Source organism: Etheostoma cragini, chromosome 10 (assembly GCF_013103735.1).
Source record: "Etheostoma cragini isolate CJK2018 chromosome 10, CSU_Ecrag_1.0, whole genome shotgun sequence".
In the NCBI taxonomy this organism is placed as follows: domain Eukaryota; kingdom Metazoa; phylum Chordata; class Actinopteri; order Perciformes; family Percidae; genus Etheostoma; species Etheostoma cragini.
Genome location: NC_048416.1, coordinates 8,669,998 through 8,697,981, shown reverse-complemented (window position 1 = coordinate 8,697,981; position 27,984 = coordinate 8,669,998). Strand labels below are relative to the sequence as shown.

Below are 27,984 nucleotides of genomic sequence, written 5' to 3'. Positions count from 1 at the left end.
ACATACATACATACATACATACATACATACATACATACATACATACATACATACATACATACATACATACATACAATATCCCGGAAGGAATTGTCGACTTTATTGCTCAGGATATGAGGCCCATTGCTGTTGTGGAGGGCTGAGTTTTTAGGAACTTGTTAATAAACAGCGCCAGCACGAGTAAGAGTATCCATGTCTCCGTGTCCGATGCAGCGCTTTCAGAGCCGACAGACGAGTGGCATTTTAGTGCAAAATAATTAGGTCAAAAACGATTTAATATACTGCAAATACCCTACAAGGACAAGTACTGCGGGACAGTACAGTTATATAATCTTGCATTTTTTTCCCGCCCCTCCGCGCCCGAATCGTGCAGGCCTAGCATTGGGTCCCTATCTCCACGTACGTAGTCCCAGCAGAAGCATAAAGCTGAACTTAACCTTACCAGTCTCAGACACCTCTGTAACCACCTCCTGCTCCTCCGCCACGTCCTGCATCAGGTACGTCTCGTCGTCGTAGACCAGGACTTGTGCCGAGTAGCACTCCTCCACCTGGGCGCTGGGCACCTCCTCCACAATCACCGCCGGACAGCCTTCTTCCTGCAGCACCACGCCCTCCTCCTCCTCTTCCACATCTTCCTCCACCTCATCTCCGCCACCCACGATTACCGCCTCGATTTCCTGCTGAACCACTTCCTCCTCTTCTTCCTCTTCCTCCTCCTCCTCAGTGGGCTGCTGCTCACACTGGACAGTTTGAAGAAGTGTGTAGAAATAGAGAGATGTAAAGTGAGGTTACTAGGAATGTAACAATTTTTACATAATTGCACAATATTTTTACGTAACCGTGCTGTCTTTGTTTTTGTTTAAGTCTTTGTTTAACAGTCCTAACGGGTGTGACTGTTGAATAATATTTAGAAATATAAAAGTGATTATTGGTCGGACTGTTAATGCTATGTTTTTTGTTAGAAGTTGGCACCTGTTCTTTTACATGTTAATCGCAATAAAAACCACATGAGAGGATACAGTTAGAAAAAAAACTACGTACAGAAGCAGTGATGACTATTTTGCCATGTGGTTTGCCAATAGTGATGACAATTTTTTGTACTCCTAATTGAATCCGTTTTGTGTTAATGATCAATGCTTTGATATTTATTGTCAATTCTATCTTCATTAAAAAAAAAAAAATGTTTCATGGTAATAAAGAGGCGTACTTAACTTCATAGAAAATGTACCTGTGTTATTATGTTATCTGTATTTCGTTAGAATATTCGGCCACTGAAATTATTCGGCCGAAATTAGCACCAAAAAAGCACTTTGAAAAAAAATTAGGTGGTTAAAAAGCAGCCAGTGCAGACTGGCTCACAAAAAAACATAAATAAATAAATTATAAATAAATTCTCATAAAGTTCTTAATTTAGGTGTTTCTAAAATTTTCTCCCTATATTCTTGTGAGTTTTAAGACCTGTTACGTGCTGCATTGTTCTGTTTATTCTGCAGAGGACACAACAACCCCTCACAATCACAAGTGATTTCTGGCCAGACCGTAACCCCGAATAAGAGATAATTCTCAGTGAAAGTGCTCACATGTGGCTGTCTGGACTGGAGTGTTAGCTGAGTGGAGGACAGCAGCAGTGGGTTTAGTTAACCAATCAGCAGCCAGACAGAAATTTGAATGTGAATACCTCACAACCAATCGCTGATCCCCATTGTTTCTCTGGAGAAACCTGTGTACTTTGTTTTGTACACGTACACACACACACGTACACACACACACGCACACACGTGCACGCACACACACACACACGTGCACACACACACACACACACACACACACACACACACACACACACACACACACACACACACACACACACACACACACACACACACACACACCTTAACGCAGCGGCCGCAGATTCGATTCTGAACTGCGGCCCATTGCTGCATGGCAGTCCCCCCTCTCATGTCTTCATCTATCCAATAAAAATAAAGGCCTAAAATGCCCTAAAAATATCTTTATTGAATTTGAGTTTAACACCCCTGATCTAGTAGCTCTTATTGTGGCATTGCTGTCACAGCTGAAAATGAAATGTTTAAATTAAAAACTGAATCGAATCGTGACCTTAAAACCAAAAGTCAAATTGAATCATGGATTTGGAGAAACAGGACACCGCTAGCCAAGTTCATCAGACAAAGATGAATTAACCAAACGCTGTTCTTCTATTTGCAACCATTGGCATAACCTCTAGTGTCTTTTTCTGTAACTCGTTTCAACATAACAGTCTTTGTTGGCTTCCCTGAGAGCGGTTGTGGGGATACACAGGCTTACCTGTTGGGGCCCCTCCACCACGGTGACATACTCCACTATGTTTCCTCCACCGTCTGACACTACCACAGAGGTCATCACTCATTCCTACCAAAACAAAAAGTACATGGGGTCAGGGTGGACACACATGGAGGGTGTCTGTGTGTGTGCAGTGGGTGGAGTGATGTGAAAGCCCCATGGCTGTCCTTATGACATGGCGTTTGTCCACTGTGTGGTACCTCCTCGACTTCCCTCTGCCCGTCGTTTTTGGTTTTCCATTACAAAAAAGTCCCTGTTACCTGCTAACAGGGACTTTTTTTAAATTACCACATCAGTTGCGGTTCCAAGCGAGCTGAGGCGATACCAAAAGATGACTGAAAACCTGCAGACTACTGACTTATCGGAAAGAATCGTCACTATTCACTGCGTCATCATTCCTAGAAACAAACCTGCCGTGTTTAAACAGTGTAACCAGCATTTTTTTGGTTTTGCTTTCTCCAGCTGCTTTTGAAACTAAATTTTCTTCTTTTTCTCTTTTCTTAAATCAAAAGAAACACACCTTTGACTTTCTGTGTGTGAGTCACGTTAGCTCATGGCATTTTCCCGCTATGAAGCCCAGCCACGCAATCCTCACAATTTAATTCTAATTTAATTTAATTCAATCTAATCTGCAATAGAAAAGGGAGGATGGGGCACCACAGCCGAGTCGAGCAGGTACCATGTCATGGAAAAACGCCATTAGTCTCAGCATTGTTGTGATCTTTGTTGTGAGAAAAAAAAAAAAAAAAAAACACCAGAGCCCTGAACTACGAATCAATATTAACATGCCCTGGATTTCTTTCAGTTACCCATCTTCACTAACCCTAACAACCACGGCCCCGCATAAGCTGTGTCACAACGGGGGTTAACAGCGAGTTCACTCAACGCAGGATTTCCCAATCTTAGAGGAGCGTTCACATAAAAGAGGCGGTGTTTGCTCTGCGTGACCCATCGTGAACATCTACCAGAGACAAATTTGACATCAGAAGAACAAACTATAATTCTACATAAAGACACATAGACACAGTTTTACAGGCAAAACACAATACAGTCGCTGCTTTCTAAAACATGAAGAAAAGCTGGCAAAAAAAGCTGACACTTTAAATACGTGAATCACAATGAAACACTTAATTTACTTAGCAATATTTTTCATAATATGGCCACCTCACTTTACAATACCTTTTATATAATGCCACTTAACATTCAATCAGTACTTTTTGCACATTGACTGTTGCTTGCCTGTTTGTTTTCTTGTTTGTTGGTTTGCTTTTTACTGTGGAAAATGCTGCTGTGAAAGTGAATTTCCCCATTATGGGATGAATACATTATTATCTAATCTAATCTTATCAATATCACTTCCCCATCAGTCAGGCACAACATCTTACCATAATTACACTTGTCCTTTCCATAAACTGTCGTTGCTTTAGCCTATTATCTCAGTTGCTACCGCAGCAGTGGTAAGCAATCTGAGAGCAAATAAACATAAATTCATAATTCTAACCGATGTGCTCAATTTGCAATACACGGTTCAACAAGCCGATCTATACGAAATCCCGTAGGCTAAACTCACTCAGCCAACATTTGAATTTTTTTATATTTATTAATTTAAGGGCGAAATCACCATCATCAAACCAACCAGACTCCATTTACATAATAAGTACTTTTAACATCGTAGAACGCAAATAGCCTTTAGGTAATGCCCTCCGCTTAAAATCTAACCCTTTCATAAAGATACTCTCTCTCTCCCTCTCTCTCTCTATGGCTCAGAGGTTTGGTTTAATGTTTCTGTTTTATATTATACTTGTACAAAAACTAAATGGCATTACATTGATATATTAGATATCATTTCCCGCAAAAACAAAGTCATTCAGTACAACGTTCAATGCAATTCAGATGGCAAAGCAGAAAACAGTACCGTTGGCTAAATGCCAGCACGCCTAATATACAATGGGAAGAGTGACTGAAAACACTGACAGTGTGCATCACATCAGAGCGGTACTGACCATTCTCACCACACAGTTACGTTGGCTAATGTTTACTTCCTGAGCGGGGTTGGCACGTCTCTGTGCTCACTCAGTCTGTGACGTTAGCTGCAGCTACAAACTCTACAGCTAACTCGTTATCGCTGCTAAACACTTACACTTAGCTAACCTTACTTCTGCCACAATATGCACGGGGTTGTCTAACGTCACATATTTAATGCCATAAAAATAAATTAACACTGCATTCACCTTTATTTCCTTGATTTCCCCAACCCATAACATAGCAATGGATGGTTAGCATAAATGTTAGTTAATGAGCTCGAAACAGTTAGCAGATAGCTAGCAAACTTTCGTATTTAACGTAACGTATAGCGTTAGCTATTTGAAGGAGTAACGTTACACTGTCACTGGCAGGCCAATAGAGCAAATTAAGACAACTGTAATAGTAGTTGTGGTCTATGAGAGCCTGCTGATATGTTGTTGCAATGAGTTTCCTCCCCTTACCTTGTTTTGCTTTTGCTAGCGAAAAGTAAGCTCCACAGCTAGCGCTACCTGGGCCTAGCGTTAGCTTAGTTGTCAAGGCCAAAATGCTTACTTCGCTCGCATAAACAAGTGTTTGCACGTCTTCCGTTCCTCAAAATCACTTTGCAGACACCTATCGTCTTCCTGCGCTTAAGTCTAAAGGGTGGACGCAAATGCAGGCCCTGAAATTGTGTTTTGATCACAGCTCGTTCCTTGCTATCATGTAGCTTTCCGGCGCGTCGCCTCTTCGTTCGCTGCAGCGGGTCAAAGCACAGACCGCCCTGACGTCACGAGGACAAGCCCCACTAACAATGGGCGCAACCTCGTATGTAGGCTACTGGCAACATGTAACCTTGTAACTCCTCCCGTGGATCAAAATAAAAAATGATTGATTATTGACATTATTATTATATGTTATTGTTATTGTGTAATTACCCACATATCATGGCAATAATAAATAAGTAAAATAATCAAAGGTTGTGTAGGCACATGCAGGGGTGTTTCCAGGTTTTCTGGTCATTGGGGGCCCGGACTTTTAGGGGGTCCTAATCATTGAAAAGGTTTTAGCCTGATGTAGTCTTTTAACCAGACCTACATTAGACCAATGTGGTGAGACAAATGAAGAACTTGCTTTGACGTGTGGTTTAGGCTGCCAATAAATCAATGTCCATACTTTAAATATCTTTCAGTGCGGTACAACAGGTATATTTCAGTTTATTCATTATTTCCGGTAGGTTTCATTCTGCTTTCCAACTAAACACTAAAACAATCCCACTGAGAAGCCATTATCATGATGAAAAGCTGTACCTCTGGTAGATTACCTTAATGCATTCCGGTGACAATGCTCCACCCAGTGATCAAATACAAAACTGCATATGTTGTCACCAATGTATGTGTATAAACAAAACAAAAAGCAAAGCTACATAATGGCACCAACATAAAATCATTGGAAAAGGTAAATGTGTAGATCTACCTCAAAACTTTACATTTGCATTTTAAATAGAATACATAGTGTACGCTATATAGCCTACACCAAGCTAACCATGGCCAAGAGTCTTTCTAATCTAATCTATTCAATTCAATTCAATTTTATTTATAGTATCAATTCATAACAAGAGTTATCTCGAGACACTTTACAGATAGAGGAGGTCTAGACCACAATCTAGAATTTACAAGGACCCAACAGTTCTAGTAGTTCCCTCCAGAGCAAGCAACAGTGCGACAGTAACGAGGTAAAACTCCCCTTTTAGGAAGAAACCTCGGACAGACCCAGGCTCTTGGTAGGCGGTGTCTGACGACCGGTTGGGGTTAGAATGAAGAGTGACAACAACAATCACCCAAAAAATAGTAGTCTGTAGCAGTTCTTTGTAGTAGTTCATGGCATAGCAGGGCACTGTGCGGCATTACAAGGCACAGCAGGACGTAGCTGGGCAACGCAGAGCGTAGCAGGAATAACATGGCATCGCAGAACGTGTAGCGGGACCATGGCAACAGCTGCAACCATGGTTTTGGAGCCTCCCTGATCCGAGGAAACATGTTGAACATAACGACTCCGGGGAATGACTCCCCAGAGCTAGGTTAGTAACAAGCATTTCTGGGACATGGATGCACATAAATGGAAAGATAGAAAGATAGAGGAGAGAGGAGCTCATTGTGTCAAAGGATGTCCCCAGCTGTCTAAAACTATTACAGCATAACTAAGAGAGACAGGGTAAAGAGAGGAGCCTGGTCGGGCTAGAACTCTCCCCAACCGGATTGGGCTGTATTGCCCGGCCTCCCTCTAGTTTTATTATATTATTGATAATATGGGCCGGGTTAGGCGGACGCTGCGACTCCTTACTCCCTAACAATTTTCAATTCTATGCCCTAACTGTAAGCTTTATCAAAGAGGAAAGTCTTAAGCCTACTCTTAAATGTGGAGACGATGTCTGCCTCCTGAACCCAAACTGGAACCTGGTTCCACAGGAGAGGAGCCTGATAGCTGAAGGCTCTGGCTCCCGTTCTACTTTTAGAGACTCTAGGAACCACCAGTAACCCTGCATTCTGGGAGCGTAGTGCTCTTGTAGGGTTGTAAGGTACTATGAGCTCTTTAAGATAAGATGGAGCCTGACCATGAAGGGCTTTGTAGGTGAGAAGAAGGATTTTAAATTCTATTCTGGATTTTACAGGAAGCCAATGCAGAGAAGCTAAAAGAGGAGAGATGTGATCTCTTTTCCTGGTTCCTGTCAGAACACGTGCTGCAGCATTCTGGATCAGCTGAAGAGTCTTTATGGATTTTTTCAAACAGCCTGATAATAAAGAATTGCAGTAATCCAGCCTAGAAGTAACAGCTGCATGGACTAGTTTTTCTGCATCATTTTTAGACAGTATATTCCTGATTTTTGCAATATTACGTAGGTGAAAAAAGCCTAGATTCCTCACAGTGGTGCTGGAGGCCAGGGTTTTCTACTAGGAAGCTTGAACATTTTTGGCCTAGGAATAAAAGGCTTTGAAAAAAAAGTAAATCAACCATTAAACATGGGTTTATTAAATGCATTCTGGTGTGTTTTCCAAGGGCAATCTTTAGATTTCTCGTCACTCTCTTTTCAGTTGTAGTTTTTTGCTGTTGACATAAACTGGTAGGGTATACTTTTTCTAGCATTGCAGATAGTTATGGTTCAATTTGTCCAGTCTCAGAGATGTCTGTATTCACACTACAACAGAGCTATAGAAGCAGTCCATAACAATGGCTGACAGAAAGGTCTGTGATTCAGTACACCATAACAAGGATATTGTTTTATTCATGGAAAGTAGTACATTTGATTGCGTAAGTACGTAACTCTCCTGTTGTCCTTGGATCCAATCAGAAATATGGGTTTCTTTCAACCAAATTGCCCAAAAATAACAGGGATGCATGTTGCATGGAACCCATGCACCATTCTTTGCAGGTAAAATGAATGATTAGGCCTACTTTAAATTTTTTCTCCATCAGTAAGCAAACTCATCCCATTAATGCATGTTACTAACTCAACTTCTTCCCTTTCCTGGAGTCTTGTACTCTCTTGTCCCACTCCTCTCTCCTCCTATCACTTCCTGCAGGTGTTTCTGGCTCTGGAGCTATGGTTGGAGTCACCTGCTGCCTCCATGTTCCTGCTTGACGCTATCTTCTCTCTCTCTCTCTCTCTCTCTCTCTCACCCCCAACCGGTCGCAGCAGATGACCGCCCACCCTGAACCATGGTTCTGCTCGAGGTTTCTGCTTCTTAAAGGACGTTTTTCCTGGCCTCTGTTGCCTAGTGCTTGCTCTGGCAATCTGGGAATTGTGGGGTTTCTGTAAATAACTTCCCAGAGTACGGTCTAGAACTGCTCTTTTATGAAAAGCGCAATGAGATAACTGTAGTTCTGATTTGGCGCTATGTACTGTAAATAAAATGTAAATGAATAATAATTTGGATGTTTTATTAAGTTTTATAGCATTTGAATCAGCATTTTTTTAGTTTCAAAACAGCATCCTGACTAAACTTTGACATACAGTATACCAGTCTGGGATCCACTCAACAAAGTGATCGTAACATTTAGTTTAAATAAATCATAATTTAAGTTTTTTTAGACATACATTTAGCAAGTACAATTAATGACTAATTAAATTTTAGATTTTTCAAGTTTTACAGTCTACTATCCATCAACATATGTTTCACTGGGCGTCTGGGTGGCTCACCTGGTGCAGCGTGCGCCCATGTGCAGAGGCTTAGTCATTGACGCAGATTGGGGTCTCAATTCTGACCTGCGGCCCTTTGCTGCACGTCGTTCCCCCTCTATCTCCGCTTTCATGTCTAAGGCTTTACAATCTAATAAAGGCCCAAAATGTTACTAATAAAGTCTTTAAAAAAAAAAATCAAAAAATAAGTTTTACTGATCTTAACTAGTCAAAATTACTGTAACATTTAGCACAAATTTATATAAGATTTATTGACCAAGAATTCAAAAATTGGTGTAAAACTAGTGGCCATCCGATGGTGTTGGTGGTGTGTAGTGGTAGGAAAAACAAAAGTTGAAACACTTTGACAAAAGTGACTAAAACATTGAAAAAGAAGTCAAAAAGCGTTAATTTCTTCGGTTAGACAACCTAAGGGATACGTAGACAAATTGGGTATTTGTAATTAACTTGAGCATTTCCATTTTATGTTACCTCACACTTCTACGCTAGACTAACTCAAATACTGTATTTTTTACTCCACTAAAATGATCTGACAATTTTTTATTTTACAGATTAAGATTTTACACAAAACATGAGTTTAACTTAAAATTACTCAAAAGTATGTAACGTTACTAACCACATATAGCATAATATTTACGGGAGCTACTTTTATGATGCTTCTTTAAAGTACTAGTACATAGCATTTTTTTACTTGTATTGAGTATTTTTGATTCAATTCAATTTTATTTATACTGTCAAATCACAACAGGAGTTACGTCAGGATACTTTACAGCCCAACAATGGATCAATTGGAATCTTTTTACTGCAGTATTGCTTAAGTATTAAGTAAATTATTTGAACTTCTCCAGTAGAGACAAACAGCTGTTTGAGAGTTCATCATATTTACAATTTCAGAGTTTTAAATTGCATTCCAATTACCTCCACTGTTTTAGGGTAACAGAAGTTTCAGTGGCAGATACCTTAAAGCGAGCCCATGTGACTGGTGTTCACTAGGATTAACTATAGGATAATGGGAAATGATAAAACATAGCACAATAGCACACTAACTAGTTAAAGTTTTACATTAAATAAAATTGGCCACCGAAAGTATGCTACTGGTAACAACAAAAATGTGTACTGAACCGAGCAAAGGCTATTCTCTTGGTTATATATTCAATTTTTATTCATGAGGGGCACACTGATATCGCTTCTTTAATAATAACTAAAGTAATACTTACTTAATACCTTCTGAAATGACCCTTCAATTTTTTTTTTGATGACGAAGAAATGGAGACCGTAGCAACAAAATTAAAACGAAGTATTTTTTTTTATCATTCCAGTTATGGGAAAATAAAAAGGTCCACAATTTAGTTTGAGGAGTACCTAACTAGGCCCACACTTCCATCTTAATACGATGTCTAAAACAGACTATACCTATATTTATTTTGTTGTGTACTTACATTATCTTAAATGTTTATATTCCCAGACAAAATCTGTAATTTTAATTAAGGACACAAGACCTTTGTTTGGGTGCCAATGTCACAGAATTAGAGTAATACAGCATTTCATTTTTACATTATTTACCACTTTGCAACACAGTAACCCAGTAGAGACCATATTTATTGATATATTTCAATATCCAGCTCACTACGATGGGTTTCATGCTTAAACTTAGGGGCTGACTGTATGGTAACGTTATAGCGCTACGACAAAGTTCAACACGCTCATAGTTTTGACCATGGTTAACAGCGCTGGGCTGACCCACAATTACATTTCGTTTTTAATCAAAGTGTTTTTGGGTAAACTATGTTTATAAAAAAAAAAAGAAACTCAATGTAAAATCAAGTTTAATCCCTTTTTATTTTACAAAAACAGGAAAAACTAACGTGAAACAATACGTTTCTGTCCTTCGCCAGTCAAAGGCATCCACCCTCATCCTATCATAGAAACCTCAGAATCAAATCATTCCCCTTTTTAAATCCATATTAGCTGGCAAGTTCGATTCTCCCCTCAGTGATCCATTTTAAATAGTGAACACCAAACTAACAGAGGCCAAAAACTTGACAGTGGAGACGAGAAAATCTGAAAGAAGAAATTAAAGAGAGAACTACAACCAACCTGTCAAAGCTTTTCACACTGGAGACCTTACGTCAGACATACCGCAATGCTTCCAAAAATACACACACTTTTCATGTCACACCAGCACATCAGCATCATTACGGTTCATACTTGCTGCAAGCCTTTATAATATACATCCACGCAGACCAGACTGCTAGAACAAGACAACAAAAGCTCTGCGAAAGGACAGAAAAGCAAAAAGCAAAACAACATACGGCTACTTATCCATTTCCTTATCCAACCCTCCCATCTATATTAATGGCTAAGGAGGAGCTGTGGATACAAATGATACAAGGACTGTTGCATTATCAATGTAATACAAGCCAAAGTTTAAAAGATTGCAACATAATACCAGAGGATGTCCAAAATGTTATACATTCACTATATAATCATGACATTGTCTAGAAAATAAAGAGGAACAAACTAAAATGGAAGACAAAGGAAAATCCACAAATGCCTGCTTATTTAGTTTGACATGATACGTTTAGGTGATCAAATTACAGCTATTGAAAAGTAAGAATGTGATTTTTGAAGTCAGCAGCTTAGCAACTGTATTGTTGGCTTAGGAACTGTAACACTGTAACTGCCTCAAGAAGAGGTTCATCCTATCATTTTAAAGACTAAAAACAAGGTGAGGTAGAAAGGGTCTTTCTTTGTGAAACAAAAACTACAGCAAGTTTTTTACAGAGAAAAATCTGAGGCCGGGTATTGAAAAAAATGCTGGTGAATAAAAACAGGCCTCGCTTCTTCACAATATTATACTAGTTAGTCAACTAAGTGGCTGGGCAGAGCCCGGGTTAACAGGATGCGATGAGTGTCAAGGTATTCCACCTGAGTGATTTCGGAGGCAGTGAACACTATAACGGTACAATACAAAATACGGTGAATGAATGGCTCAGTTTTGGCTACAGAAGTAAACGGGTTACAATTCACAGAAGTTACAAGAACTTATCGAGGTTACTACATGATAAACCAGAGATCTGTTCAACTACTGACTGAGCTCAGCTGGGACTATACAGCCAAGTCAGTGTGGAGTGTCAAAGTAATGGGCCATATGGGCACCGCTAATATGTGAGGAAGGGTGGTTCCATAAAGCAGGCATCGATTTAAACACAGCAGCATGTGTATCTTTTCACTGAAACTACATTTTAGTCCCTTGCATTTTTATGGGTGAAGGGAGAAAGGGAAAGTGTTCGAGAAAGGCACCTCCTCTTCTTCTGCAGGATAGAAAGTCATCATTCGGGAGCTGTTTACTGTGATGGAGGACAGAAACACAAAAGTCAATAAAACTGTACATTGTCTGTGTCTTTATGAACACATTCCAATAGGAATACATTTGAAGAAAAAAAACAAAAAACAATTCCACATCCCTAGTGTGTATTTTAAACTAAACTATAGGAATGTGAACGTAAGGGTGGGGCTGTTCAGTCTAACTGACAAGTACGTCATCTCTACAGGCTACTCTACCATGGTGGAAACAATCAAAGGCTCAGTACCTTATTTGGAACTACTGCATTTGCATCCTAAGAAGACGTCGCCTACCCTGAGTAGTAGAGTTTAAAAATCCACGTTAAAAGCCCACACTGATTGAGAGCAATTCCGTTACATATGGAGTTATGTTACAGCATCCTGACATTCAATTCAATTTTATTTATAGTATCAATTCATAACAAGAGTTATCCCGAGACACTTGACAGATAGAGTAGGTCTAGACCACACTCCAGAATTTACAATGACCCAACAGTTCTAGTAGTTTAAAATTGGTTGGTCAAAACACTGTTACACTAACAACCAAGGCTGAGACATACAGGAAATAATCTAAATCTAATCTAAATCTATAAATCTGTAATCAATCTGAGAACAGTTTAAGAACAAAGTTATGTGGTACCTCAGAAGAAGGGGCATCATCCTCTTCTGGAGCTGGGATGGTTCTTCCAGTCATGGGCCCTATTCCTAGCACCTTCGGCCTTTTTTCAGCTTTCGGTGTTCCTTCCAGAACCACAACAATGTACTCTCTCTTGGGACCTTCTGCCAGGGTCTCTGCTGCTGCTTCTTCCACCATCACCGCGGTGGCTACTTCCACAGCTGGCGTTGCTGCGACTTCTTCTACAACTGTTGTGATGTCTGGTTCCACTGGCGTTGAGGCCTCTCCTACCACGGCCGCAGCCTCTACTGGTGCTGGAGCCTCAACAACTGGCCCAGCCTCTACTGGTGCTGGAGCCTCAACAACTGGCCCAGCCTCTACTGGTGCTGGAGCCTCAACAACTGGCCCAGCCTCTACTGGTGCTAGAGCCTCAACAACTGGCACAGCCTCTACTGGTGCTGGAGCCTCAACAACTGGCTCAGCCTCTACTGGTGCTGGGACGTTGTCAACAACTAGCGCAGCCTCTACTGAGGCTGGGGCCTCTTCAACAACTGGCTCAACCTCTACTGGTGCGGGGACATTAACAACTGGCTCAACCTCTACTGGTGTGGGGACATCAACAACTGGCTCAGCCTCTACTGGTGCTGGGACGTCTTCAACAACTGGCTCAGCCTCTACTGGTGCTGGGACGTCTTCAACAACTGGCTCAGCCTCTACTGGTGCTGGGACGTCTTCAACAACTGGCGCAGCCTCTACTGGTGCTGGGACGTCTTCAACAACTGGCGCAGCCTCTACTGGTGCTGGGACGTCTTCAACAACTGGCTCAGCCTCTACTGGTGCTGGGACATCTTCAACCACTGGCTCAGCTTCCATTGGTGCCAAGGCCTCTTCAACAACCTCGGCGGCAGATTCCTCTGCTGGTGCAGGAGCTTCTTCTACTGGTGCAGGGGCCTCTTCTGCTGGCTTAGTTGCATCCTCAACTAGTGCAATTTCTTCAACTGGCTGTGCCTCTACTGGCGCCACTGACTCTTTGACGTCTTCAACAGCAATGGTCAACTCTTGAGTTATCTTTGGTACCTCTAGAGCAGAGACGGCTGCCAGCAGCACTGTAACACAAAATCCAGCCATCCAAACATCACTGATGCTCAAGTTATATTTACCTACATTAAGTTCACACAACTTGTGGTGATAAGCCATAGGTAACATCGTGACAACCTTTTTGAGGGTTAGGGTATGTAGTGCAAGGAAATTTATATGGTGACCTGTAACTACATGCAGGTGCAATGTCAACCCCCAACAGTAGACAAAGTTGAGAAAATGGCGCAAAATAGGAGCCAGTGAAGATATCAATAATAAGAAAAATTCACAGCAAAGCGGCACACCAGCAATAATGGACAATTTTGGTGGCATTTGGAAACACCACTTTACATTGTTAAATATTATTTTACAAGAAATTACAAAATCTGGAAGAGAATCTTTAAGTGTATCCAATACTGGAGTTTTGAACATCATACATAAAAATATTTGAGGTGAAATTACTTTCAGAGAAATTAGAAAATGATATATGACGGCCAACGTTTTTCTTTTTTTACATAAACACATGACATTTTTGATAAAGATCTCTTAAATTTGATTATTAAGAAGTGAGTTGTAAAGGATACAGGTAGGCCTACTGGTTTGGACCCTTTAAGATTATTTTTCGGCCATTTACACCTTTAATGGATAGAACAGCTAGATATGAAAAGAGGAGAGACATGAAGGAAACAGACTGGGGTTCATCATGGAAATATATCCATAAAAATGCAAACCGTGCAAAAAGTAAGGGTTGCCTTTTTAAATATGGAAGTCCCAGTGCATTTCTGATATCATAGCTAAGTAGAGTTTGGCGGAGAGCGGTGAGAAGGAATTAATCAAACAGAATGTATTTTAAAACGCTTACTCAATGAAAAAAGCAAGCTTGCTTCAATAAGTTAATTGTAGACTTAAATTTAATATGAAATGTTTGTAAATAATAGACATTTATTACAGTTCTATAATTTACAGAAAACTATAGTAAATTTGTGGAGAAACACAAAGGCAGTGAAAATGAAATGGTTGAACTGGAATGAATGGCTAGAAATATCCTTACAAATTACAGTAAAGACTAATTCAGACAAATCAAAGACGGCAGTAAACCTTTCCCGTTTGATAAAAGTTTTATTGTTTTCTTATCTAGTTATAAGCAAAATAAAAATATGATCACATATGGGTTGAATCACTTGGAAACCTAATGAGTTCTTATGAGTTTCACATTACAGTTAAGGAAAAGAAAACACTGCGGCAGTTACAAAGTTTGTACAGAGCCATCTCATCTTGCTGTTGGATACACACAGCTGTCTGACAGTTTAAGGGTGTTGCTTGTTTGGAGCAGTTGCTCTGAAACTGGGAGCGTTTCCCTCCCCAAAAATCGGTCTTGTTTTGTCGCTGTTCATCATTGCTGTGTGAGCAGAAACAAACCAAGAGACAAATGCAAATATCGTATCGCTTTAGCCCCTGAATCGGAACAAAGCAAACATGGCTACATGAGTGAAAAACGCCCTTTCAACTGCCTGCTCTGTGATACCTGACGAAAAAGTACAACAATACAGAGGTTTCAAAGAAATACAGTGTTGGTTAAATCTTGGAAAATAGCAATGGGGCCTTCATAACAAAAAGACACCTATGATATCACAACATTTGAAGGGTGCTGCTGCTTGTTCTCTACGTCCATTTATGTGTAGGACCCTGAAAGCATGGTCTAGCTATATGAAAAGGGCCATAAGAGTTGTATTTTAACGCTGGAAAAGTCAAGTGGTATGGTAATAAGCGAATTAGCTGGTTATGAGTCATTAACTGTGCGAACTAAGAGCCAATCTGTATGAATGTTTGTATACACAGTGATCACATTTATTTCACCCATAACTGCAAATGAGTCACAATAAAATACCTTACTGCCACTTTGGAAATGTCTCACTTTGGTGTGCAGCTGTAAATCAAGAGGAACCAGCTGAGGAGATTGAGGTTTTTAACATTTCTAGGCCCCATAATAATCGGAACAAATATAAACATCACACAATGATGTACGCTGCACACCAGGGGAAAAAAAAGAAGAAAAAAAAGACATCCTTACACTGCCCTACCGACACCAATAAATACAAGAGCAAATATACATTTTTTTTAACCACCTGAGGCACCTGAGGAGAAGCAGCTAACCTCTAGTGGTCTAGACAGTGACTGTAAGGTACCGGTTTTATTGTTCACAGTGCTGTGAGGGCAGAAAAAGATCTGCTGTCAGCGGCTCTTTAATTGCAGAGGTTTAGAGATTGTGTGTCTGGTGAGAGTCAAGTGTGTGTGTGTCTGGTAGTGTGTGTGTGTCTCCCTGCAGTGAGTGTGTGGAACCTCAAGCCTCAGAGGCAGCTGCCTCCTCCTCAGGTGAAGAAGTCGTACCGTTGCTTTTGGGCTCCTCTGCAGCCACGGCGGCTGGTTCTGCGATAGCCTTGGCTGTCTCCTCGACCGCTTCGGCCACGTGAGCCAGTTCTTCTGCGACCGTCTCCACTTCGTGCGCAACCTCGGCGACGGCCTCAGCCGACTCAGCGACGGCCTCGGCAGTCTCTGCAACCGCTTCGGCAACGGCCTCGACGACAGCCTCTGCCTCCTCGGCGACTGCTTCGACGACGCCGACAGCCTCTGCCTCCTCGGCGACTGCCTCGGCGACGGACTCGGCCTCGCCACCGGCGGCAACCTCCTCTTCGCCAACCTCAGCCTCTCCAGCGGCCTCCTCGACTGCCAACTCCTCCTCCTCCTCTCCAGCTGGAACACAAGAACCAGAAGAGAGCATTAACCAGAGCTTTGGTTTGACTCACAGGGCTAACACTTTGTAGTAGGGGTAAATCCAGAGTTTTATCACGATACTGATGTCCTACAGTCAAGATACAATTTCGGTCCAATTTAATTCAGGAGCCTGTGAAAGATATCCTATGCCATTTTAACACAGCTACATTTATAACAATAAAAAAAAAACTAAAATATGATTTGACTTTTATTACTGAGCTTCTCCAGACTTTAAATTAAAACAAACTATTCGCTTTAATAAAATAAATATAAAGTGGGATTTAAAATAAAGTGGAATCTTACAGAATATATGTATTGCTATTTTTACATTGCATCGATAATATTGATCGTGATCATTGAATCGATACATCCATCGTTACCCCTCTACTTTGTAGTAGACCCTATCTTCTACAGTGAGCAGCAAGTAGTCAGCCACTGTGCGTTTTCTCGACACATGCAGTTTGAAATGCTTCAAGATAAAAGCAAAATGCCCTCTTTTCAAATACACTATATTTTGATTAACATTTTAAAAGCAGCACTACACATTATTTAGTAGTGGTAGAAGTTTCCATCCAAGATGTGTTAACTAAGCCGTGGAGAGAGAACATTTATAAAATATATCAAATGTTTGCCAATACATACAAAATGTTTTCTTTAATGCACACTTTGCAAAATGTAGCAGGGCTGTCACTTTTTTTACAAAATTCAAACAACCATTACAAAGTGGGGAAATTATTCATTTGACGAGTAATCTTACTAAATCGAAAATTCAGCTTAAATGCAACATTTACATAGAATCAAATAGTTGTGCTCTTCATTGCCGCAATAAAAGTTAGAAAATTAAATTTAATTCCATCAGCTGGAGAAATCTTGCGATAAAAAGGAGAGGTTGTTTGCTGCCCTTTAAAAACACAGCAGAGCCTGATGGTGTTAAAGGCAAACAAATCGGAGGAAACTTACATTGAGTTTCTTTGTACAGTTCCACATTAGCTTTATTTAAATTTAAAGAAGTGACAGCCCTGCAATGTAGATGACAGAAATGCATGTGCTGAACATTTTAGATTTGTCAAATGTCAGGTGCTTTTAGAAGGTTTTCGATGTAAACACGCCTCGCACTGCTTATTGCCACTGCAGTCTGTTTACGGTTAAACTTGTTGCCTTTCATTGGCAAGTCAGACTCAAGTGTACATCAAAATGATATCAGGGGTTGATGCATTGACTGTATAAGCGAAGCCAAAACATCTGGATCGCCCCCTGGTAGCTGGCTGCAGTATAGGTCAAAAACCTTGCCCCCTCTGTTAGGAGATGGGAATGGGCCAAACTAACAAATTAAAGTACACATCAAATACATTTTTCCAGATTGTTCCTGCCATTTTACGTCATTCTGATAACACTGACGTGAGTTAATTTTCCTGATAAGTTTGGTTTATTAGTTTGATGCTATAAAAACACGGTGAAACGTCATGACTGACAGCTGTGATTGACTTGCAATTGTTCTGGCGTATGGGCGGGACTTCCAATCACTACTGCGCAGACAATGGCTACAAAGTTACAAGATGGAAGCGCACATATCTGGGATATTTAGGCTTCACTTTTGTATTGTTTTTTTTTTCTTTTATGGTCTATGGAGTATATCAACTGGGTAATAATGAGACCGATGGGCATTTGGATGCAAACAGCGCTACTTAATAGCTGATCTCGTTTCCCAGCAGCCTGATGCCATTCCAAAAATGGCCACTGCCTCCGCAAATACTGGCACATTCACCACATTACATGCATGCAAACTCAAAGACAGGGAGGAGCACAACATGCTGTAGACAATAGAGGGAGGAAGGGAAGGGAGAGGACGATGGGTTAAGGTGCAGGGTTAAAGGGGGTGAAGTTGAATCTTGGTTCTTACCATCCAATCAACAAACTATGTGTTATCTGGAAATCTGAAAAGTGAGCGGGACAGTGAAATCGACACCAAGGCAGCCCAGGTAGGTTGTGCGTCTTTATTCTTTAACTGAAAGATCCCCTCCACCATTTGTTCTACATTTACCATCAACAAAAATACACCAAGGCTGTGGAAGACTGGTCCAGGAGTCAACATTGACTCTGGTGCTCAACACTTGGGCGTTGGACCATTGGGAGTGATATTAGCCTGTTGGCACTTTGGCATTTCATGTTGATTTGGACGTTGACACGAACATTGGAACATAAATAGTCTGTTGAGTTACAATGTACAGGAGCCGCTAGTTCCAGGAGTATTTGTCCACACAGTAATTTTCCATTTAAAAAGGTTTATTTTACCAATACCTCCAATGTTCCCCAACATTTAAACATAGCAGTCTCCAGGATAATGTAACATGACAGTTTATGCCATAACAGTTTAGGTTATGGCCCTTTTGTGTTTTATTTCAGTGTGAATCTTTTGTTTCTAGTATTTTCCCCTTCAGAATCAACTGGAGGATGAAACGTAGCAAGAGGGTTATCACTCACAATAGTGCATGCTAATGTTAGCATTAATAGCTTTGCACAGCAGCTGAGTTGACCAACTGAGCTGTTATTCCACAAAAATAGCCAATTTTTTTCCAACATTCAAACCTAGAGTAGCGTTGAACAATGATAAAGTCCATCGACAAAAGAAAAGTCAACAGTAAACATTGGTTTTGCATACTTCTGTCAGTCCATTTAGCACCTTTAGAGAGTTTAGCTTTTAGCAACAAGAGGCAAAAAAAATAAATAAATGAAGAGGAGCAGAGAATCAATATCGTCCAAAGAACTGTCCCGAGGGTTTAGGCAGAGTAGAGCACTCTCTTTCTGAGCAGTACAGGAGGGAAGGGAAGGAGAACAGAGGGATTTTGTTTTCCTGTTCAGTTCCAAAGAGTCCAGTTCTAGGACGAATATCCATGCGGCCACAGAGGACCTTATCTTTAGCATTACACTGAAAAGAGTAAAGACACAGAGTTAGAGAAACGGAAGAAGAAAAATCTAGCTCTTTCAAAAAAAAGCCAAGTTCAATTTACACAACAAAGTCATTGTCAATCTAAAAGCAACCACAGAAGCTATGCATGGGAATGAACCAAAATGGATATGGGCTGCTCCCAAGATGCACTGGGGATGTTGATGTTCAGCGCTCTATGACAAGAAGCCTAAAGGCTGATTTATGCTTCTGCTGAGGCTCCACGTAGAGCTTTCTCCGTGGCCTACGTTAGTGGCCTGAAGTTTATACTTTGCATTGGTGTGTGCGTTGTGGGTTTCTTTAATAGTGTGTGTGTGTATGTACAAAATGTATGTGTGTATGTATGTATGTATACATGTATGCATGTGTGTGTGCAGTAGAGCGAGTGAGAGTGATTGTGACTTTCTGTCACAATCACTGATTGAGAGTTCTGATTCTAAAGTCATAATGAGAGAAACAAAGTGTCTCCCCTGTTCTTTCTGATCACCGTGGGACAATCGGTAGCAGGAAGAGTTAACCCGCTCCTTGACTTCATGTTTATGAAAAATGAGAGCCAGAAAATGAGTCAGCAACGTGACCAAGCCACAGTTGAGCGGCGTACGTTGCGAGAACATGTAGTTACATTTGTTTGAGCGGTGCACGCCTGGCTACGACGTAGGGTCGCTATCTCCACCTACGTTGACGCGGCGTAAATTTACAGCAGAAGCATTAATCAGCTTTTAGTTACAAAAAAAGCCTAAGTCAACAGTTTATTTCACTTCAAATGAACCAAGACTTTGTTTATTTCTAAAGCCTCTTCCAACACAAGAGGAATGAAGAACACAATGAAGAGAGAGAGGGGGGGAGAGAGAAAAGGGGACTGATTTGATGACTAAGCCTTTTGGCCAGTAGAATAAATTCAGGAGAGGTGGGATCGAGGTCTTTTACTGAAGGAGGACAGACTTGTCAAAATGTGCCACAACTACACTAGCTACAATAGGAGTATGATTATTTTCAAATATGGCTAAAGCCAAAGCTTAGGATGCATTTACAATTTTGATGACTCTCAATCTGTCTCTTTATTATTCAGAGGCACTATTTTCGTACATGTATAATTATTAAATGTATACATAACAAAACTGCACAGTTGATGTTATTTTAAGTTCTGAGTTGAATTTTGTTCATCAGTAGAATCCCTTATTTGACCTGCATTTTCTGTGTTCTGCCAAAGTCTAATATTAATAGAAAGTTCCATTTACAAGTCCGATTTTTCCTTGTGGTGGTAGCTCTAGCCAGGTTAGCCATTGTTAGCAATATCAGTTGGTAACGGATTAGGCGGCAACATGTCCACAGCTAGACAGGACTGTGTGTACTACTGATTTAGTGAGACATAAGACAGAAGTGCTAATACCTATGTTACTACGGCTCTCACTACTGGATTTTGACCTTGGTGTACTGCAAGGTTGTGCGTGTCGAGGTCAGGGGGCATGTTTCTAACTTGACCTTGGAAAATCCATCTTCCGATTACGAATGGAACAAACTACGCCCGTTCAGTGTGACAAATACACACTTTTACAGAGGAGTCAATAGGCCAATCTGAGCACAGCTGAGATCAGCTTTAGCAGTCTTGAGACGCAGAGGACGATCCCGTCCGCTTAAAATTAAGTTAAAGTTACAAATTTAATTTCAATTTGTACAAATGACGCATTTATTCAATTTTATCTTATCCTACTTTTTTATGTTTGTAAGAGCCTTTCAAAGCATGCATACAAATGAGTGCTGTCAGTTAAACGCTGTCAGTTTTTAAAAGTTGCCAAATTTTCCATCGACAAGACCAAAGTGATCTGAGTGTTTTGTCGTTGTGAACTGAGCTGTCATCGCAGCACGTCCAGTCTGAAATACCACCTGATGGCCAAGCACACAGCTGAAGGAATCCCCCATTGTTAAAGCATTGTCTTCACCCTTTTATTGATGGACAGTGTTACATTGTGCAAGAGATTATTTGCTCCAAGTGAGAATGCTAGTGTGAATTTAACACTACAGTAGGCTATTTGCCAATTTTTTTTTTCAATAAAAAAACATTTGTACAAAACAACCCGATCCACTTTTCAAGGTTGATAAGAGCATTAAAATGAGACAAAAAAGAGACAAAAGGAAATCAAGGGACATTTAGAATAGATAAATGTGTGATTAATTGAGAGTAAACTATGACATTAACGCAATTAATATTTAAGCGTTTGACAGCACTAATACAAATGTATTGAAGCGCCTGTTAGAGCTTTATGTAGCTTCCCTTTTGCGCCGGGTCAGTGACCGTTTGAGACCCTTCAGACTGGTGTTGGGTGCTTGGACTCAACAATAGTTGCTTGCAGGTTCTGCTGGGCTTTGATATCTCATATTATACTACATAGACAGTATCCAACTACACCAATTCAGTTTCCCTTCTTAGCTGGATAGTTATAGTTGTCGTCATTTCAGATCCCTTATTTTCTCTATTTATATCTATCTTGCATTTGTCTTTGTTGGATGATGGGAATACTTTTTTGTGTAATTTGGTAAAGTTTCCTTCCCACTGTCAACGGTCTAACCTTGAACTGTGAGTGGTAAAACACATACAGTGATTAGTGTGAAATTGTTAGAAGCACAATCAAGCCCATGCCAACATGTCAGTGAGCATTTAGAGTGTTCTCAGGCAGTGATGATGAATGAAAGCTGAATATCCGTGTTGACACAACTTACCCTCTTCTCCGTCCTTGCCTGCAAGGAAACAGAAACATCAGATTCACATAGAAACAAGCCCTGGCAACAGTATACAGCTCAGTTGCTGAGCAGTAGAGAAATGCTTTTTGCTTTTCTTTTGCAAAGGAAGAAGGAACTCTGGGTTTGTTTCTTCAGGATATTAACGTTTAACTTTTTTTTTTTTTTTTTTACCAATTCTAGTTGACAAATGTAGAAACCTGTTTACATTCGATTACACCTTTGAATCTAGGCACGGGCCGGTATGAGATTCTGACTGTTGGATAACCTTAAGCAAAAATATCAGGGTTAGTGGAGCAGGCGCACATGTATGGAGGTTGGCTCCTCGACGCAGTGGCCATGGGTTTGGCTCTGACCTGTGACCCTTTGTTGCATGTCATTTCACCCCCCCACACACACAATGCATTTTATTTTTAACACACTTCCCACTAGAATTTTAATCACAATCACGATTTTGACTGCCCATGATCAAATTTGTGTGATCGAGCAATTTTTTTTTTTTTAAGCGTCATTTCATAGAACGCTGAGTTTTTTTGCTAAGCCAATCTACCGCTCCATAACCCTTGTCTGCTCAGTTGTTCCCTGCACCGCGCAGCTTAGTTTCTAGATGTAGACAATCAGAGGACAGCGTAATGGGAGGAAAACTCAACAGATAGCAGTCGGTTATACGTCAGTCTCAAGGTATACCAGTTTACCAGCAAACGCAACATTTTGTCCCGTCTGTTTTTCAGACAACAGCAGTGACCAGTGCTAGTTGGTGCTATTAGCGTCTGTTAGCTGTTAGCTCCTCTTGGACGCACCGTCGCTAATGTCCTCGCATTCGCTGCAATGTTGTTATATGGATATGAGACGGAGCAGCTGGACTTGGGCGAGAGATGTGACCCATGGCCAGAATATCATAGTTCATAAAAATGCAGCGCAGTAACGATACAGACGTTTCATACACACGACGTGTGTATCCGCCATTCGACCCGTGCTGGGCCCGTTCATAATGAGTCAGCAGTCTCTCTGTGAGTAGGGTCCATCACACTCCCTCTCGCAGTTATATATAGCCTATGTGACGAAAAAATTTGTTTTGGTTAAAATCCACAAATAATCGTGAGAATAATCATGATCAAAATTGTGATCTAAATAATTGTGATTATCATTTGGCCGTAATGGTGCAGCCCTCCATCCCACACTGCCAGGGAGAGCGGTTTCTAAAGTGCAATTTGTTTCTTTAAAGACAGCTCGTACCTTGGGAACAGAATGATGGAAAATGTTAGTTGTTTTGAAACTGACTTTTTCAAACCGGGGTATACCTTGAAACCAGTAACCGGTCCATGCCTATTTGATACAACGATATTTCATACACCTTCTCAATCCATTGTATTCTATTCAACATGCTGGTCATGCTATTTGCCTTTAAAGATGTGTTTCTTCTCAAAGAATACAACCGTAAAAAAAAAAAAAAAAAGGAGATTAAATCTTTTTTTTTTTAAATCTAACATTTGCTGCCATATATCACAAAGGTTGTATCCTTTGGAAGCATGAACGTACCAAGTTATATTTCACCACCAATTACATTCAAACAACGCCCTTGTTACAATGGGATATATGTTTTGATGGACAAAAGACTCCTTAGGACTTATATTCTTGAGATGAAAGCCCTTAAACTTTACTTTAGTGGAACCAACTAGATTTTTCAATTCTCAGCCCTAGAAGGGATCGTTCCTTATTCTGAGCGATGTAAACAACTTTAAATGGGTCATCTTAAGACCAGCAATGAATAAAGGGATTAATCTCCTATGCCTAAGTGCCTGTACAGAGTAAGAGTGCTGCTGCTGATGGTATCAGTACGCTGTCAACACGCTGTGTCTGCTCTATTCACAATTCAAACGGTCAAGTAAACTAATCTCAACCATGTAGAACAGAGCATGAGCAGTTCAGAGCCTGCTAGCCAGAACAAATCAAAAGCAAACTGTCAGTGATCACAAACACTGATAGAACTTTCAAGCAGAATACACAAGGCTGTGTGTACTGGACCTGAGGGTGTTTGTGTTTGAAGGAAATTACAGGGTTTTCCCAGTGTATGCGAGCCTGGCGGCCCACCACTGGGAATTACAAATGTGTTTTTTAAAGACGTTTAATCCACAGTTACAGTTGGGGCGGTTAGGTTGGAAACTGAGACGTAGTCCTATTTTTTTTTAATTCCAGTTAGCTTTTAGCACATGGGACTTGGCACATAAGACCTATGGAATCTGTCTTATAGCTTTTTAAATTCTAAATGTCATGGTTCTGTCCATCATTCTGTTCCCACAGAGATTATCAGGCTCTACATAAACTCCGTCTTTAACCGGTCCAAGCCCTTGTCCGGCACTTGCCACCGTGCAACTTCTGGGGGACCACTGAATGAGTTGGTGTTCGGGAGGGGAGGGGGTTTAGAACGAGGAAGTGTAGAGGAAATGGGAAAGATCAAACTAATGTGAGGATTTTGACAGAATCAATGCATTCATTTGGATCCAAGAGACCTTCCTGTCTACTTTTGTCAAACTGACATGTGTCAGAATGGGTAAATCGCTTTATTTTTGCCAGGTCGGAAAAGCTTCTCAAACGCTTCGAAAGGCAACGGAAACCAATTTATTTTTTAAATGGCAAATAAACAAAGTCACACTTGGAGAAGTAGTGCTGCGCTGTTTTCTGTGAGTTATAAGCATGTCATATTTAGGCTACATTCCAATCAGTGATGGCCCTGGAGAAACCCCGAGACGAGAAGTATTGTATCAGGCTCGATCCGGGCATTGTTTAGTGTTGATTAAAATAAAAACGATCAAAGTCTGAGCATTCTTTACTGTGTTCTACTGTGTTTCTAATGTGACACATTAAAACATTAATTCCGTCAGTAATTTGATGACAGAGCCAAATCAAACGAGTCTGCTGTCTGGTTTGTGTGCTCTGGGCAGCAGGTGTCAGTACTCGGCCAGATATCACTTGGGGGATGGGAACCTTCACTCTGTAACAGCCCAGGGTGACCGTGAGTGGCCTTGACCTTTCTGTAGTTCCATGCCCATCTTAAAAAATACAGAGTGAACTACATCCACTAATGAAGATCATGTGATGGTGTTGAAAACTCATGAAATGGTAGTAAGGGGAACTTGATGTTTTTGCCAACACTATTACCAAGGTTAGAAATAAACCCTCGCACTTTGCTAGCAGCAGTTTTCTTCCATACATGTACTGTATGTCATTCCCTATTTAGTGATCCTTTACATTAGTGGAAAAAGTTATGGCTATTTTCACTGGATTTATTCGTTGCATATTTTCTCAATTAAATCAATTGTTTGGTTCTATAGAATCGGCAGAAAAATGTTGAGAAAAAACCCATTGCAATTTTCCAGAACCCACATTTGAATTGTTTTGGCTCACCAACAGTTCAAAACCTCAAAACCTTATTATCATAGACTAAGACTAAGAAAACCAGCACACATTCACAGCTAACAAGAGTGAACCCGAGAGGTGGTGGCATTTTTAAGGCAGGACAGTTAGGGGAGAAAGGGGAGAGAGGGGGAAGACATGCAGGAAATCATCACAGGTCGGATTTGAACCCTGGACCTCTGCGTTGAGACATAAACCTGTCAGGACATGTGCGTCTGCTCTAACCATGACCAAACCTGGCCACAGGTGGTGGCACGTTCGATTAAAACCCCAAAAACATTTTTCTAAATGTAAGCAGAATTCAGAACTTAGTCAAAATTGTTGCAGAATAATTTTCTATCCAGACTTGTTACACCACTCAGTCTTACTGTGTGTTTAGATCTTCCCATAGAGAATGGATGTTATACAGAACTCATTGTATTTTTTTTTTTTTTTTAACAATGCGGTCAAACTGCAGCACAAATGAAAACACTTTACTGGATAATACAATCTCTCATAAAAAGACCAATTCCTAACTGATGAACCACTGCGACAATAGTTGTTGTTCTAGTTGGTGACCACAACATCTAAATTGGTTAGACTGCTGTCCGTCTTAATACATAACGTCACATGCAGGCATTTTGGCTGTGTGTGTGTGTGTGTGTGTGTGTCTAACACTGAGCTGCTACGTTCAGTCTCTGCATTTTGTCAGTGACGTTCCCTCACTACTGAAATAAGCCGAGGATAATCTGGGACTGTCCCACAATCCATGTTTGGGCTGAACTCAATCCATGTTATAAAACAAAATCATCATCATATTGTGTGATTAAATTATTAAATTAATGTGTTTAATGAGTGTTTAATGAAAGACAATAGAGTTTCATTTTTCATCTGCCGTTTGTTGGCCTAGTTTCAGCACCAGGAGCTGTCCACAGGTGGGAGCCATTGGGCCTCACACATGGTGCACAACAAGGCCCAGCGACAGTCTCCACATGGGGTATTGATTATTAATTGATTGAAAATTCATGCCGTTGTCGGTTAATGTGGCCATAGTTTTACTTTGTAATGTGTGGAGTAGTTTGTTTTAAGTTTGAAATTTACCCATTAATGTAAAATGTTACTGTAAGGGTACAAAGCCAGTTACAGATAATGATACCTGTTTTCTCTATCAAAAGACGTTCGATTCCCATCTAAGGGTGCCTGGGTCGCTCACCTTGTACAGCGCATGCCCATATAAAGAGGCTCAGTCCTTGACACAACGGCCGCAGGTTCAGTTCTGACCTTTGCTGCATGTCATCCCCCCCCTCCCCTTTCAAGTCTAAGCTGTCATGTCAAAAATAAAGGCCTAAAAATTCATTTCTTTATTTAATTTTCTTGATAACTAACTTTTAACCGCAGCTTTGAGCCAAGAAGTTTTTTCTTTAGTCAATTCTTGGCAGTGTTCTTGTGAGGAATTCTCAGAGGCTTGATAAATACGGGCGCTGATCAGCACTTGTGTATTCTGGTGAAGTGGGTAAAAGATTCAAGATGCAGGTGAGGAATACTTACTCTTAGGTGGCCATGGTTTAGGTGCCCACTCAGTCTTGGGTCTGGCTTTGATTTCTGCAATGCGATCATTGAACCTGGCGCCGTCTGTGGACACAGTGCTGTATGCCTGTGGAGAGAGGACAAAGTCAGAATCTGATCATTCTGTTCATTTCTCAATCCTGAAACTATTATTTTTTAAATTCCAGTTTCTTTGCAAAATCTCTTAATATACAGGATTAGGTCATTTGTTGGACTTGGGTAGTTCTTTGTTGAGGACAAGTTAGCATTGTCAATGGGATGCCGTTTATAAAAATAAATAAATTAAAACAAAATCTGACCAAAAGCCCACCCTAGTTAACTGTTTATTAACGGTTAAGAGAAGGGGCAAAAGCTCTACGCTTGCGCCACAAAGAGCCATGAATCTACAAACTAGAAAAACAAACAAAAGGGCTTAAAAAATAACAATTGTATAGCATATTTTTTGTTTTCTTTTACAATGCAAAAAAACAAAACACTTTAATAACCTTTTCATTTTGGTTTTAATAATATTGTCTTTAACCGTTTAACTGAAGTATTGTCCGTTTCCAGTTGATTATTGACATCCCTAGTTGTCACTCTTGTTAAGTGTTGTTAGTATCATCCTGGTATCATGCTGAAGCTGAAAGCATGGGAGAGAAACCGTAGAACTTACGTATGCAACAGCGCCAACGAAGGCTCCACCACACAGCAGAGTGTAGACTATGTTCTCCCCGGACCCACCAGGAACTGATGACATTGGTCGCCGCTGCACACCTGGAAAGAGTCCAAGGTCACTCGTTAGATCTTTGCCAAGTCATCGAGCACTTGATAACTCAAGATTTTCCCTAATGGAGCCTTTAATCCATGTTCTCACTTTGACCTACAAATGCATTAGGAGGTTTAAAAGGAGGGCCAGATTTACTGAAAGGAACAGAAACACAGAACAGAAGATTGGAGATTAATGATCAACCTCGTAATCGTATTTCACTTCAACTGCTTTGCCTTCGTGTATCTCCC

General features: G+C 40.6%; 2 protein-coding genes and 1 long non-coding RNA gene across 9 annotated transcripts in view; 1 reads left to right on the top strand and 2 right to left on the bottom strand.

Annotated features, from left to right (window-relative positions):
• The window catches only part of elf2a (E74-like factor 2a (ets domain transcription factor)), a 28,179-nt gene extending 23,045 nt beyond the window's left edge, over positions 1 to 5,134 (bottom strand). For 3 of the 4 annotated variants that reach the window (XR_004658091.1, XM_034882844.1, XM_034882846.1), the window contains exons 1-3: positions 4,827 to 5,134; positions 2,326 to 2,409; positions 443 to 740 (exon numbers count right to left, since the gene is read on the bottom strand). Coding sequence is in view for 3 of the 4 variants with exons in the window: in XM_034882844.1 (XP_034738735.1) it covers positions 443 to 740; positions 2,326 to 2,400 (373 nt within the window). In the remaining variant the exon portion in view is untranslated. The remainder of the gene's footprint in view (positions 1 to 442; positions 741 to 2,325; positions 2,410 to 4,826) is intronic. The other variant, XM_034882845.1, reaches the window with a different exon arrangement.
• Positions 5,135 to 10,359: 5,225 nt separating this feature from the next.
• si:ch211-235e9.8 (uncharacterized protein LOC100002196 homolog) overlaps positions 10,360 to 27,984 on the bottom strand; it is a 22,400-nt gene continuing 4,775 nt past the window's right edge. The window contains exons 2-8 of one of the 4 annotated variants that reach the window (XM_034882840.1): positions 27,641 to 27,741; positions 26,971 to 27,076; positions 22,012 to 22,029; positions 15,966 to 16,328; positions 12,525 to 13,606; positions 12,133 to 12,179; positions 10,360 to 11,889 (exon numbers count right to left, since the gene is read on the bottom strand). In XM_034882840.1, the coding sequence (XP_034738731.1) occupies positions 12,144 to 12,179; positions 12,525 to 13,606; positions 15,966 to 16,328; positions 22,012 to 22,029; positions 26,971 to 27,076; positions 27,641 to 27,741 (1,706 nt within the window). In that variant the 3' untranslated portion in view covers positions 10,360 to 11,889; positions 12,133 to 12,143. Of the gene's footprint in view, positions 11,890 to 12,132; positions 12,180 to 12,524; positions 13,607 to 14,676; positions 16,329 to 18,915; positions 19,276 to 22,011; positions 22,030 to 26,970; positions 27,077 to 27,640; positions 27,742 to 27,984 lie in introns of those variants that run through there. The other 3 variants (XM_034882841.1, XM_034882842.1, XM_034882843.1) reach the window with 3 other exon arrangements.
• Positions 18,631 to 27,984, top strand: part of LOC117951235 — a 15,551-nt gene continuing 6,197 nt past the window's right edge. Inside the window, exons 1-2 of the long non-coding RNA XR_004658096.1 lie at positions 18,631 to 18,740; positions 25,371 to 25,376. This is a non-coding gene — a long non-coding RNA (uncharacterized LOC117951235). The remainder of the gene's footprint in view (positions 18,741 to 25,370; positions 25,377 to 27,984) is intronic.